This window comes from Phocoena sinus, chromosome 13 (genome assembly GCF_008692025.1).
Source record: "Phocoena sinus isolate mPhoSin1 chromosome 13, mPhoSin1.pri, whole genome shotgun sequence".
Classification (NCBI taxonomy): domain Eukaryota; kingdom Metazoa; phylum Chordata; class Mammalia; order Artiodactyla; family Phocoenidae; genus Phocoena; species Phocoena sinus.
The window spans coordinates 77249540-77265203 of NC_045775.1; the positions used below are offsets into that span (position 1 = coordinate 77249540).

The following is a 15664-nucleotide window of genomic DNA, read 5'->3' on the forward strand; positions in this document are numbered from 1 at the left end:
ACTGCTGAACAGTCATCGACAGGAAGACACTGGAACTCACCAGAAAAGATACCCCACATCCAAAGACAAAGCAGAAGCCACAGTGAGATGGTAGGAGGGGCGCAATCACAATAAAATCAAATCCCATAACAGCTGGGTGGGTGACTCACAAACTGGAGAACACTTAATACCACAGAAGTCCAGCACTGGAGAGAGGGTTCTGAGCCCCATGTCAGGCTTCCCAACCTGGGGGTCTGGCAATGGGAGGAGGGATTCCTAGAGAATCTGACTTTGAAGGCTAGCGGGATTTGATTGCAGGACTCCAACAGGACTGGGGGAAACAGACACTCCACTCTTGGAGGGCACACACAAAGTAGTGTGCGCATCGGGACCCAGGGAAAGGAGCAATGACCCCATAGGAGACTGAACCAGACCTACCTGCTAGTGTTGGAGGGTCTCCTGCAGAGGCAGGGTGTGGCGGTGGCTCAATGTGAGGACAAGGGCACTGACAGCAGAAGTTCTCGGAAGTACTCCTTTGCGGGAGCTCTCCCGGAGTCACCATTAGCCCCACCAAAGGGCCAGGTATGCTCCAGTGTTGGGTCGCCTCAGGCCAAACAACCAACAGGGAGAGAACCCAGCCCCACCCATCAGCAGACAAGTGGATTAAAGTTTTACTGAGCTCTGCCCACCAGAACAACACCCAGCTCTACCCATCACCAGTCCCTCCCATCAGGAAACTTGCACAAGCCTCTTAGATAGCCTCATCCACCAGAGGGCAGACGGCAGAAGCAAGAAGAACTACAATCCTGCCTGTGGAACAAAAAATTCATTCACAGAAAGATAGACAAGATGAAAAGGCAGAGCGCTATGTACCAGATGAAGGAACAAGATAAAACCCCAGAAAAACAACTAAATGAAGTAGAGGTAGGAAACCTCCAGAAAAAGAATTCAGAATAATTAGAGTGAAGATGATCCAGGACCACAGAAAAAGGAAACAGGCAAAGATCGAGAAGATGCAAGAAATGTTTAACAAAGACCTAGAAGAATTAAAGAACAAACAAACAGAGATGAACAATACAATAACTCAATGAAAAATACACTAGAATCAATAACAGAATAATTGAGGCAGAAGAACGAATAAGTGACCTGGAAGACAGAATGGTAGAATTCACTGCTGCAGAACAGAATAAAGAAAAAAGAATGAAAAGAAGTGAAGACAGCCTAAGAGACCTCTGGGACAACATTAAACGCAACAACATTAGCATTATAGGGGTCCCAGAAGGAGAAGACAGAGAGAAAGGACCCAAGAAAATAATTGAAGAGATTATAGTTGAAAACTTCCCTAACACAGGAAAGGAAACAGCCACCCAAGTCCAGGAAGCACAGAGAGTGCCAGGCAGGATAAACCCAAGGAGAAACACGCTGAGACACACAGTAATCAAACTGACAAAAATTAAAGACAAAGAAAAATTATTGAAAGCAACAAGGGAAAAACGACAAATAACATACAAGGGAACTCCCATAAGGTTAACAGCTGATTTCTCAGCACAAACTCTATAAGCCAGAAGGGAGTGGCATGATAGTGATCAAAGAGGAGAACCTACAACCAAGATTACTCTACCTGGCAAAGCTCTCATTCAGATTCGACAAAGAAATCAAAAGCTTTGAAGACAAGCAGAAGCTAAGAGAATTCAGCACCACCAAACCAGCTCTACAACAAATGTTAAGGACCTTCTTTAAGTGGGAAACACAAGAGAAGAAAAGGACCTACAAAAACAAACCCATAACAATTAAGAAAATGGTAATAGGAACATACATATCGATAAATACCTTAAACGTGAATGGATTAAATGCTCCAACCAAAAGACACAGGCTCGCTGAATGGATACAAAAACAAGACCCATATACATGCTGTCTACAAGAGACCCACTTCAGACCTAGGGACACATACAGACTGAAAGTGAGGGGATGGAAAAAGATATTCCATGCAAATGGAAATCAAAAGAAAGCTGGAGTAGCAATACTCATATCAGATAAAATAGATTTTAAAATAAAGAATTTTACAAGAGACAAGGAAGGACACTACATAATGATCTAGGGGTCAATCCAAGAAAAAGATATAACAATTATAAATATATATGCAGCCAACACTGGAGCACCTCAATACATAAGGCAACTGCTAACAGCTATAAAAGAGGAAATCAACAGCAACACAATAATAATGGGGGACCTTAATACCTCACTTACACCAATGGACAGATCATCTAGACAGAAAATTAATAAGGCAACACAAGCTTTAAATGACACAATAGACCAGATAGATTTAATTGATATTTATAGGACATTCCAGCCAAAAAGAGCAGATTACACTTTCTTCTCAAGTGCACATGGAACATCTCCAGTATAGATCACATCTTGGGTCACAAATCAAACCTCAGTAAATTTAAGAAAACTGAAATAATACCAAGCATCTTTTCTGACCACAACACTATGAGATTAGAAATCAATTACAGGGGAAAACTTTTAAAAACACAAACACGTGGAGGCTAAACAATACATTACTAAATAACCAAGAGATCACTGAAGAAATCAAAGAGGAAATCAAAAAATACCTTGAGACAAATGACAATGAAAACACGATGATCCAAAACCTATGGGATGCAGCAAAAGCAGTTCTAAGAGGGAAGTTTATAGCAGTACAAGCCTACCTCAAGAAACAAGAAAAATCTCAAAGAAGTGATCTAACCTTACACCTAAAGGAGCTAGAGAGAGAAGAACAAACAAAACCCAAAGGTGGTAGAAGGAAAGAAATCATAAAGATCAGGGTAGAAATAAATGAAATAGAAACAAAGAAAACAATAGCAAAGATCCATAAAACTAAAAGCTGGTTCTTTCAGAAGGTAAACAAAATTGATAAACCATTAGTCAGACTCATCGAGTAAAAGAGGGAGGACTCAAATCAATAAAATTAGAAATGAAAAAGGAGAAGTTACAACAGACACCAGAGAAATACAAAGCACCCTAAGAGACTACTACAAGCAACTCTATGCCAATAAAATGGACAACCTGGAAGAAACAGACAAATTCTTAGAAAGGGATAACCTTCTAAGACTGAACCAGGAAGAAATAGAAAATATGAACAGACCAATCACAACTAATGAAATTGAAACTGCGATTAAAAGTCTTCCAACAAAAAAGTCCAGGACCAGATGGCTTCACAGGTGAATTCTATCAAACATTTAGAGAAGAGCTAACACCCATCCTTCTCAAACTCTTCCAAAAAACTGCAGATGATGGTACACTCCCAAACTCATTCTATGAGGCCACCATCACCCTGATACCAAAACCAGACAAAGACAGTACAAAAAAATAAAATGACAGAGCAATGTCACTGATGAATATAGATGCAAAAATCCTCAACAAAATACTAGCAAACAGAATCCAACACACATTAAAAGGATCATACACCATGATCAAGTGGGATTTATCCCAGGGATGCAAGGATTCTTCAATATATGCAAATCCATCAATGTGATACACAATATTAACAAATTGAAGAATTAAAACCATATGATCACCTCAACAGATGCAGAAAAAGCTTTTGACAAAACTCAACACCCATTTATGATAAAAAACTCTCCAGAAAGTGGGCATAGAGGGAACCTACCTCAACTTAATAAAGGCCATATATGACAAACCCACAGCAAACATTATTCTTAATGGTGAAAAACTGAAAGCAGTTCCTCTAAGATCAGGAACAAGATAAGGATGTCCACTCTTGCCACTATTATTCAACATAGTTTTGGAAGTGCTAGCCACAGTAATCAGAGAAGAAAAAGAAATAAAAGGAATCCAAATTGGAAAAGAAGAAGTAAAACTTTCAATGTTTGCAGGTGACATGATACTATACATAGAGAATCCTAAAGATGCCACCAGAAAACTACTAGAGCTAATCAATGAATCTGGTAAAGTTGCAGGATACAAAATTAATGCACAGAAATCTCTTGCATTCCTATACACTAATGATGAAAAATATGAAAGAGAAATTAAGGAAACACTCCCATTTACCACTGCAACAAAAAGAATAAAATACCTAGGAATAAACCTACCAAGGGAGACAAAAGACCTGTATGCAGAAAACTATAAGACACTGATGAAAGAAATTAAAGATGATACAAACAGATGGAGAGATATACCATGTTCTTGGATTGGAAGAACCAACATTGTGAAAATGACTGTATTACCCAAAGCAATCTACAGATTCAATGCAATCCCTATCATATTACCAGTGGCATTCTTTACAGAACTAGAACAAAAAACCTTAAAATTTGTATGGAGACACAAAAGACCCCGAACAGCCAAAGCAGTCTTGAGGGAAAAAAACGGAGCTGGAGGAATCAGACTTCCTGACCTCAGACTATACTACAAAGCTACAGTAAGCAAGACAATATAGTACTGGCACAAAAACAGAAATATACATCAATGGAACAGGATAGAAAGCCCAGAGATAAACCCACACACCTATGGTCAACTAATCTACGAAAAAGGAGGCAAGGATATACAATGGAGAAAGGACATTCTCTTCAATAAGTGGTGCTGGGAAAACTGGACAGCTACATGTAAAAGCATGAAATTAGAACACTCCCTAACACCATACACAAAATGAATTCAAAATGGATTAAAGACCTAAGTGTAAGACCAGACACTATAAAACTCTTAGCGGAAAACATAGGAAGAACACTCTTTGACATAAATCACAGCAAGATCCTTTTTGACCCACCTCCCAGAGTAATGGAAATAAAAACAAAAAATAAACAAATGGGACCTAATGAAACTTAAAAGCTTTTGCACAGCAAAGGAATCCATAAACAAGACAAAAAGACAACCCTCAGAATGGGAGAAAATATTTGCAAACAAATCAATGGACAAAGGATTAATCTCCAAAATATATAAACATCTCATGTAGCTCAATATTAAAAAAACAAAGAACCCAATCAAAAGATGGGCTGAAGATCTAAATAGACTTTTCTCCAAAGAAGACGTACAAATGGCCAATAAGCACATGAAAAGCTGCTCAACATCACTAATTATTAGAGAAATGCAAATCAAAACTACAATGAGGTATTACCTCACATTGGTTAGAAAAGGTATCATCAGAAAATCTGCAAACAACACATGCTGGAGAGGGTGTGGAGAAAAGGGAACCCTCTTGTATTGTTGGTGGGAATGTAAATTGATACAGTCACTATGGAGAACAGTATGGAGGTTTCTTAAAAAACTAAAAATAGAATTACCATGTGACCCAGCAATCCCACTACCAGGCATATACTCAGGGAAAACCATAATTCAGAAAGACACATGCAACCCAATGTTCATTGCAGCACTATTTACAATAGCCAGGTCATGGAAGCAACCTAAATGACCACTGACAGACGAATGGATAAAGAAGATGTGGTACGTATATACAATAGAATATTACTCAGCCATAAAAAGTAATGAAATCGGGTCATTTGTAGAGATGTGGCTGGATCTATGTCATACACAGTGAAATAAGTCAGAAAAACAAATATCATATTAATGAATATATGTGGAACCTAGAAAAATGGTACAGATGAACCAGTTTGCAGGGCAGAAATAGAGACACAGATATAGGGAACAAACGTATGGACACCAAGGGGGGAAAGCGTCAGGGGGAGTGGTGGTGGTGGTGTGATGAATTGGGAGATTGGGATTGACACATATACACTAATATGTATGAAATGGATAATTAATAAGAACCTGCTGTGTAAAAAAATAAAAAAAATCTAAAATTCAAAATAAAAAAGAAAAGTGTGCCACTTCCTCCTGGCCTCTGTGGTTCAGGTGAGAAATCTGCTGCAATTTGTTTTGGTTTTCCCCTATACAAAATGGTGTCATTTCTTTCTGGCTGTTTTCAAGGTATTTTCTTTTTATTTTTCAGAAGTTTAACTGTCATATGTCTTAGATTAGAATTCTTTGGGTTTATCTAACAGTATTTGGTATTTGTTCAACTTGAATTCGTAGGTTTATATCTTTTGCCAAGTTAGGGAAGTTTTCAGCTATTATTTCTTTGAATACTTTTTAAGTCTTCCTCTCATTCTCCTCTCCTTCTGTGACTACAGTGATATGATTGTTACTTTAAAAAACAAAACACCCCATAGTCACTGAGATTCTGTCCATTTTATTCCAGACTATTTTCTCTCTGTTTTTCAGAGTGGGTAAGTTCTACTGGTCTGTTCCTCAAGTTCACTGATTCTATCCTCTGCTATCTTTACTCTATTATTGAGCCCAAACAGCAAGTTTTTTTTTTTTTTTTTTGCAGTACGCAGGCCTCTCACTGTTGTGGCCTCTCCCGTTGCGGAGCACAGGCTCCGGACGTGCAGGCCCAGCAGCCATGGTTCACGGGCCCAGCCGCTCTGCGGCATGTGGGATCTTCCCGGACCGGGGCACGAACCTGTGTCCCCTGCATCGGCAGGCGGACTCCCAACCACTGTGCCACCAGGGAAGCCCAACAGCAAGCTTTTAATCTTACTTATGTATTTTGCAGTTCTATCATTTCCATTTCATTTTTTTAATAATTTCTATATCTTTGCTGAATTATTTGTCTTCAGTTTCAAGAAAGTTTGTAAATGATTGAAGTATTTTTTTGATAGCTTTAACATAATTATCAGATAATTCCAACATTTGATTCATCTCATTGTTGGCATCTATTGATTGTCTTTTCTCATTCATGTTGTGATTTTCCTGGTTGTTGGATGAGTAATTTTTTAAAAAATTGGATAGTGGACATTCTTGATAGCATATTAACAAAGCTCTGGATCACATTTCATTTTCGTCTTCTTTTTCCTTATTCTTTAGCAGGCAGTCCCCTGTTGAGATTTAGCATATGGGCGGCTGGGTATGTATGTTTAGTTTCTCTCTAAGCCCTGCCAACACCACCTCGGCAAAAGTGGAGCACTGACTCATGCTGCCTTGTCGCAAATAGGTGGGGTGGAAGTTCAGCACTCCCCTTGCTCCACTGACAACTTCCCAGTGCACTCGGGGCGCCAACTCCCACTGTCTTGTTGCCTCTTAGTGGGGCTGTAAGCTCAGCTCCCTGCTCAACATGTTTGATACCACTTGCTGGGGGAATTGGAGCACCACCTGCTTTTGCCAGGCAGGAGATGGAAGATCAGCTTCCTGACTCAGCCCTGCCAAAACCATCCTGCAGAGGAATTGGAGTGCTGCCTCCATGTCCATGGAGTAAAGGGGGTTGAGTGCAAATTAAGTCCCTGCTCAGCTCTGCTGATACCATGCTTGGGGGAGAGGATACAGTTTTTTGTGTGTTTGGCTGGAGTAGGACGGATATTGCCAACAAAGTTTTCATTGTTAGGCCATTCTTTTTTCCATTCGTTGATGAGGGCTCTTCTTGGAGCTTTTGTCTGTGCCTGTTTGTGGTGCTGGGTTGAAGGCTTCTGCAGTGCCCCATCTGAGATATGAGAGGAAACCTGTGAATTTACCACCATGGCATTTCTCAAGTCCCAAGACCCTTATGCAGCCCAACTTCTTCCTACCTTTCAAAACATTCCTATGTTTGTTCCTATGTATGTTCTTCCTACCTTTCAAAACATTCCTATGTTTGTTTTCTGTGCTATGTCCAGAGCTTTTTTAGGAACAGCCTGGAGGAATGGGATTACTTCACGTTTGTGGAACTGGAAGTCTCAAAAGGCCATTTTTAAGCACTTGCTTAGTTTACTATCTGGAGTCTCCCCCAGGTTGTCAAAAGTCATGAATCTTTACAACCTAGACTCTGCCCTGAAGAGAGGCATAGTAAGATACATAAACAGATGAATCAAATGCATACATAATAAGAGGAAATAACAGCACCCCAGATTTTTATAGGGCTTCATGGTGTACAGAGTACTTTCTATATATCTACATATACATATATATTCTTATACATTTACTAATTACATGTACACATTTACTATTGAAAACATATTTATATTACTTTATAAATAAATATATATAACTCAGTGATATTGCAAGGTGGGTGAAGTAGATACTGTTATTTAAAAAAAAATAAAGGCTGTTTGGTTAAGATTCTTACCAAAGAATCTTAAGTAGAAATGTTACAATTTTTGTGAATTTTAGCCCTAGACTCCTATTACCTAATCACACTACTTAGGATAAATGATCTTTTGTTTTATTAGAAACCCCATGTTAACAAGTAATCATGGAGCATAATTTTGCTTTTTTGAGGTACACTGCTTATGGGTTTTGGAGTCAGATTCAAATTCAAATTCCAGCTCCACTGTGTATTAGCTGTGTAATCTTCGAGAGATTACTTAACCCCTCTCTGCCTCAGTTTCTTCATCTGTAAAATACGGATAAAAATAATATTTACTTCAAAAGATTGCTTTGGATAATCACACATTTAAAGCATATTGTAAGCACTCAATAAATAGAGGCTATTATTATTACTTGGATAAATAAACAAAGCCAAGGTGGGGGGGAAACCCATTGCATTTCCATAATGAGGAAGTAATGATTCAGAATCAAAGATTTCAAAAGCAGGGAGGGTGCATCTACCCATTCCTGTTCGGCTGTGTAGTACCTCACAAGTTGCTTAATAAACACTGACATCTCTGTAATTCTAGAACTGGAAGGGACTTAAAAGTCATCTATTTCAAGCTTCTCATTTTACATATAAGGAAACTGAGCCTGAGAGGGGTTGAATGAATTACTTCAGGGTTACAGTGCTAGCACCCTTCTGGTTACACCTGACCTGGTAAACCACACAAAAGAGTGAGCAGGAAACAAAGTAAAGAAAGACACCAGGATTCCAAAAAGAAAAAGATTCAGACCAATAAAACTTGAGGGAACAGGTCCAAAAGGTGTAAATACCTCCCTACGGGACGTCATATACGAGGGCAATGCCTACATATCATCCTCGTAGAGATCTATAAGGGGGTATCTAAACTAGAAGGCAACCAGTGAGTGGCTTACAGAAGGGGTGAAGGCTACATTGGGCTGGGCTTTGCTGGTGAGAGAGGCTGTCTTCTACAAACATTAGTGATGCGGAAAGAAGGTGGTAATGGATACAGAAGGAAAGGCATTATTGTCAACACTGCCTGTCCAATCCCTAACAGTAGGTCATTATGGCAGGCAAGTATCATCCATGTCGGCAAACAGGCACGTAAGTGGCAATATGCCCCAAACCACAGAGGAGATATAAAAGAAGTGAAAAACACTCAGATCAATATTTTTTGCTAGTAGTTATGCTTTCACCCATTTCTTTTTTTTAATTTTATTTTTGACTGCGTTGGGTTTTCGTTGCTGCTCGCGAGCTTTCTCCAGTTGAGGTGAGTCGGGGCTACTCTTCGTCGCGGTGCGCGGGCTTCTCATTGCTGTGGCTTCTCTTGTTGCGGTGCATGGGCTTTAAGCGCACGGGCTTCAGTAGTTGTGGCTGTGGGCTCTAGAGCCCAGGCTCAGTAGTTGTGGCGCACAGGCTTAGTTGCTCTGGGGCATGTGGGATCTTCCCAGACCAGGGATCGAACCCGTGTCCCCTGCATTGGCAGGCATATTCTTAACCACTGCGCTACCAGGGAAGTCCACCCATTTCTTAAATTATTCTTAGTAGCAATTTCCAGAAATGTCCATGTGGAGATTATTTTTTTGGCTTAAAAATGATGAAAATTGATTTTTAAAGAAACGATGAAAAGGCATGTTATTTTCTGTAATGCAGCATTTCATAATAATGCATTTTGCCTTACTTTCATATTGGCTGTCAGCTAGAACAGTCAGTAAATGAGCAAGGTCTCTTAAACAAAGTCTGTTTTTTACAATTATAAACATAGTCTTTCTTACTCATATCTGAAAGTGCATTTTGCATAAAAGCATATTTTTAAAGCAGTTTTTCAATAGATTCTCAAATCTGAAAGATGAAATGTTGACTTTTTCTGTCTTGCCTCTGTCTACTTTCAAGCTAAGAATAAGTCAAAATGAAAAGAATACATATGAGAATAAGGGTGAATGCTAAGTTATAGTTAACTATTAAACATTTCAAAAAGATGGCATGAGCAATTCTAAAAACTTCTTTTTGCTAGAGAAATGTTAAGTGGACAGTAAAAGCGGTTTACAAAATAGTTACACATAACGAGGGCTACCCTTCACATATGGGTCTAGGTGTATATGCAGGAAAAACTCTGGAAATTCACCCCAGATGTTAAAACTGATTTTTTTTCTGGGTCTTGGGATTTCACGGGTCGATTATTTCTGTTCACCTATTTGTATTTTCTGATTTTCTTACAATGAACATGTATTTTGGTCATAAGACAAAGGGGTTTTTCCCCTCTTCTTTCTTTCTTTGGATTGTTTTCTTAAATGTTACAGAGAAAGGAATCTGGAGTGGAGGGGAGGACCAATGCAAAGACCAGAATAATTGCAAATGAAAGGTTCTCTAGATTGAACAAAATATGGGACAGGAGTCCATTTGATACTGGATGGGGTTTTTGTTTGTTGGCTGGTTGGTGTTCGTGTGTGAGTGAATTATTTTTTGTTGTGTGGTAAAAATGCAATCATAGAAAAATAATTTTGCAGTTGTTCTGAAAATGGACTTTTTCGGTTGTTGCTTCTACAGACCCTTCTCTGAGAAATCAAGGTTTAGGCTTAAAGCAATTGTGCACTGGGTAGGAAGGGCCAATACAAAGTAAGGAGAGAACATAAAGATCTCTGCCCTTAAAAATTACTATTTTTCTCTCCTTGGTTAAATTTGAGACCTCTTCTCTTGTTTATTTTCTTTCCTTTAACAAATACCTAGAGCACTTTTTCTGTGTTGATTAAATCATAGGAGAGGAAAGAAAAGTCAGCCCTGACCTAGGTGCTAACAATCTAGTTGAGAAAAAAAGGAACACATTGGAAAAGTTAACTAAAAATACAGGGGCAGTATGCATTTAAGCATTAAATGACTGAACAGCGAAGTCCTCCAGCAGTTAAAGGAGTGGCTGGTAACTTTACTATGGTCATGGTCTAGATCAGTACGGTTCAACTGAACTTTCTACAGCAATGAAAATGTTCATACTGTGCTGATTAAGACAGTAGCTACTAGCCATGTGTGGTTACTGAGTAGTTGAAATGTGGTTAGTACAACTGAGAAAATGAATTTAAAATTTTTTTAATTAAAATTTTAAATAGCTACATATGGCTGATGACCACCATATTGGGGAGTGGTAGACCAAGATCTGGAAAAAGGTATCAATAGTGAAAGGTATCAATAGTGAAAGGTATCAATAGTAATAGGAATTGTCCTGTTACTTGAAGAAAGGGGAGGATCTGAGTAGCTGAGAATAAAGAAAAGCATTCTAGAAGAAGAAAAAGCATGAAGAAGCTGTATTCAATTCACCTTGAAAGTGTGAAAGTGCCCAGTGTTTGGATGGGGGATTGTGATGTGTCACTATGCTGGGGAGACCATGCAGCTGAGAATTAGGATTTGAAGCTGCCAGTAATGGGGAGTCGTGATTACTTCTGTTCAGTGGATAATAATAGCTCTTACCATATGCCAGGCATTATTATATTGAGTGCCTCACATGGATTGTCTGATTTAATTCTCTGTTTTTTGGTCTGATTTAATTCTTATAACAACCTTTTGAGGGGAATGAAGATTCACCTGGTGGGACTGTAGAGGTAAGAGATAAAGGCAGGTAAGAGAAGGAATTATAACCTTGGAAACATGTCAAAAGTACTAAGGAAGGTGAAGGATGTAGAAACGAAAAAGCCTCATTTAAGACATTAGGAAGTTAGACTCAACAGAACATGTGGAGGGTGAATGGAAAAGGGAGTGAGACAATCTTTATCCTTAGGGATACTGATGAGGACAAAATCCTGGGAAGCACCAATAATTCTGGGGTGACTGAAAGCAGATGACTTAGTAGACGGATCTTGAGAAGGATGTAGTTGGCAATGGAAACAGGTTAGTGGAGTCAAGAAATCTGATGGGGAAAAGGTTTTCAAGAATCCTAGAGGTAAGTTAATGATGAGGATGGTGAAGTGGCAGAGGAACATGGGAGAGTTAAGGTAATGCTGACAAAAACTGAGGAGTCAAGAGGAGGGAAGTCTGTTGTAGAAGGGAAATACGGATTCTGTTTCTGACATGTTGACTGGAGGTAACGAGTCTTCTGGATGATGATGTCTTGCTAGTTGGGGGGAATGTGAAGCTGGTTTATGAGACACATCAAGGCTGGAGAGGGGCAAGTTTAATGCGTTCTCACAGTATAGCAGGTAAAGGGAAAAGAGAAGGTTGAGGATAGAACCTGGGACGAATGCTCATCCACACAGGTGACTAAATGAGAAAGAAGAGCCAGCAAGGGAGAAGGGGTGACTGAACCATACCATGGCAATGCCCTGAAGGTGAAGGAAGAATTTTAAAAGTGATGGTGAGTCACAATTTTCATGTGTTGCATGATAAATAGTGATGGTGCGAACCCACCCAGAAACCCATTCCGGAGGTCAAGGAAAAAAAGAGTGAGAAAAGGGTGACTGAGCTTATCAAGGAAATCCTTGGAGAAACAAGTGCAGAGGATTTTTTTGGGCAGTTTGGCCATGGAAGGACTGAGAGGAAAAGGGAAACAATTTGAGGAGGGTTACATGAAGGTTTCCCCCACGTCCCTAGGTCAGCTGGCAGCTTAGGAAGGGAGAAGGGACTCTTCTTCCTTTAGGTATTTGACAACAGTTAACAAAATGGATGCTACAGGTAGACATACTTTGAGAAGAGTGGCAGAGGGTGCTGGAGTTGGATGTTTTTCACTTTCTCAGTGAAGCTGGAATCAGGGCCACCTGCCAAGAAAGGAGAAAGGAAATCAGGTTAGGTGGGGAAGAGAAAGAAGATATGTAACAGCAACAGTTGGGGCTGCCCTTGAGAATTACCAAGAAATAAATTACAGGATTGGGTGCTAGACCAACATGTTCCATGACTTTAAACTGCCATCTCAGATTTACTCCTGGGAACTGCCAACAATAGTAACAACCACCATCACTATTTATCATGTGGTTATCATGTGCTTCTGGGTGTTTACACAAATTATCTCACTCACTTTTCCTAACAATGATGTGAAGTGTTATTAATTCTGATTATTTCCAAATTATAAAAAAAGGAAATTGAGGCTCAAAGAGGTTTTACCTTAATTAAAAAAAAAAAAAAAATATTTCATACTATGTTGCCAGGCACTGTTCCAGGCACAGAAAAGACGGGCAAGGGGGCTGCCTTCGTGGAACTTTATTGAAGAGGTGCAGACAGAAAAGTAAACGAATAATTTAATCCGATCATTTCAGATTTTAATAAGTAGAGCGAAAAGAATAAAACTGGTAGTATAATAGTTATTATAATAAATGATATAGCTTATTATATCCAATGGAGGAGGGACTGCGGGAGGGTAGAAGATACATTAGTGTGGTCAGTGGAGGACCCTCTGTGGGACAAGTGAGCTAATGACAAGGGGGATGACAAGGTGGAAGAGCTTTCCAAGGCCAAAGAAAAGCTAAGGACAGAGGCCCTGAAGCAAGAACCAGCTTGGCTCCTCGTGCAGCTGCAGCTTAGTGGGCAAGCAGGTATAGGCCAAGGTTGGAGGCGCCACGGCAAGCTAAGGAAAGGATTTACGCAAAGGGGGTTACTCCATCCGATTCAAAGGAGTAAGGCGCCGAAGAGGCAGGGGCCAGGCCGTCAGGATCTCCGACGCGAATTTGCATTCCGCGAAGCTGCCCGCATTACACGCGGAGTGAGGCAATCGGTCAGGAGAGGCTCCAGGCCTAGGGGCCAAAGGGCCGAGGCCTGCGGGGGTGGAGGTGTGAGGCGTGTGACCTTCCGGTGTCGCAAGAGTCGAGACAGCACCGCGGACCGCGCCCGGCCAGCAAACAGCCCCCCTCTCCCGCCCCAGAATCACCTCCGCCTTTCATTCTCCTTAGCGACCCTCGCCTGCAGCACCACCCACCACTCCTGGCCAGGCTTGATTTTTCCTCCGGGGCGGAAAGTCCGTCTTCCAAAACTTCGGAACGACAGTACCCCCAGGAGTGATGGGGAAATGAAATAAGTCAGGGCTAGAGCGAAGTCCTACGGGAAACAGACCTTTTTATTTCTGCCTTGTTTTCCCTCTTGGCTTTCCAGAAACGACTTGCTTACCGGGATGCTCTCCAAGTCACCCCCTCCAACAGCGAGTCTATTGGTTTGGCCCCTAGTCTCGGATTGGCTGAAGGGTTACGCCTCGGCCAGGGATTGGAGAACGTTTGTTCCTTACGTATTCCCGGCGCCCATTGGTTCGTTTTCCCCGTTTCTGGGCGGTGTGGTTCGGGACGGTTTCCACCCTCTTGTTTACGGAGCGCGTAGTTGTAGCGCTCTCGAATCTCTGGGGCTGTCTCCAAAGTTCCCTATTTAGCTCTTCGGACCAATTGGGTCCTTGCTCCACCCTCTCCCGCTCCCTTGCACGCCTCCCGCGTGGTACGGCCCACAGCTTTAGAGCGGCGGCGCAAGCGGACGCTCATTGCGTTCCTCCGCCCGCGCTCGCCGGGTTGTACCCCCCTCGAGGGTGCGCTTGGTACGGCCCGCGCCTCCTCCTCCTCCTTCTCTAGCTCCCCTCGGGTCGGCGGCGCTTGGTGCCGCCCGGGAGAACCAGGTCATCGGTCGGTTCCCGTGAAAACAAAAACAATCGGCGGCGCCTAGGCTGGCAGCCGAACGCGGGGATCGGGGGCGCGGGGCCGGGTGGGACCAGCGAGCGGGAGCAGCGGCGACGCGCCGGGGTCGGGGCGCCATGGGGCAGGCGGGCACGGGCTTCGCCGGGGTTCCCCGGCGCCGGGGCTAGCGCGTCCGCCGCCTCGGCCGCCCGCGCCGCCCGCCTGGGGGACGAGGAGCAGGACGCGGCCTCGGCCGGGCCCGGGCCGAACGGCTGCGGACACCCGGGCACCGGGGAGCCGAACGCCGCCGCCGCCGCCTCCGGGATGGATCAGTGCGTGACGGTGGAGCGCGAGCTGGAGAAGGTGCTGCACAAGTTCTCAGGCTACGGGCAGCTGTGCGAGCGCGGCCTGGAGGAGCTCATCGACTACACGGGCGGCCTCAAGCACGAGATCCTGCAGAGCCACGGTAGGGCGGCTCGGGTGGGCGCGCGGGGCCGGGCCCACCCGCCCGCGTCCCTCAGGCCCCGGCGGGCTAGGAGGGTGCCCGGTCCCGCCTTCCCCGGGGCGCGGAGACCCACCAGGCCCCTGTGACTTTTTCTCCTTCTCTCGCCCGATTTGTCTTGAACCTGCCCCGTCCTCGTTGTTAATTACGAGTCAGCGCGAACCCACCCGGAAACCCATTCCGGAGCCACGGGCTCCAGCCCGGGTTAAACGGGGATGGGGGCCGGTCCTTCGCACCTGCAAACTGCTACACTCCCGGGGTGGGCGCTCCTCGTCAATTGCCTTGGGCCCAAGGATCTGGGCCATGAGAGGGTCAGTGCAGCGAGCCCCCTCCTCCCCTGCTCCGAACACTTAGCCCGGGGACTTTCCTCGCCATTCTTCTCTTTTTTTTCCTTTTTTTCTTAAATTAGAAACTCGAGTGTTATTCTTAGCTGTGGATTAACGGAACAGCCGCTCCTGCAAGTCCATAATTTGACTCTGTGTAGAAGTAGCTTTTCTTTAACTCCGCAGCGGCACCGACACGATT

At 42.7% G+C, this 15664-nt stretch overlaps 1 protein-coding gene and 1 long non-coding RNA gene across 6 annotated transcripts in view; one reads left to right on the forward strand and one right to left on the reverse strand.

Moving 5' to 3' along the window:
* Nucleotides 1-14151, reverse strand: part of LOC116763877 — a 55877-nt gene extending 41726 nt beyond the window's left edge. Inside the window, exons 1-2 of the long non-coding RNA XR_004352663.1 lie at nt 14096-14151; nt 12738-12810 (exon numbers count right to left, since the gene is read on the reverse strand). This is a non-coding gene — a long non-coding RNA (uncharacterized LOC116763877). The remainder of the gene's footprint in view (nt 1-12737; nt 12811-14095) is intronic.
* A 509-nt stretch (nt 14152-14660) lies between these two features.
* RMND5A (required for meiotic nuclear division 5 homolog A) overlaps nt 14661-15664 on the forward strand; it is a 58593-nt gene continuing 57589 nt past the window's right edge. The window contains exon 1 of one of the 5 annotated variants that reach the window (XM_032652151.1): nt 14661-15103. In XM_032652151.1, coding sequence (XP_032508042.1) covers nt 14962-15103 — 142 coding nt within the window. In that variant the 5' untranslated portion in view covers nt 14661-14961. The remainder of the gene's footprint in view (nt 15104-15664) is intronic. The other 4 variants (XM_032652149.1, XM_032652152.1, XM_032652150.1 and 1 more) reach the window with 4 other exon arrangements.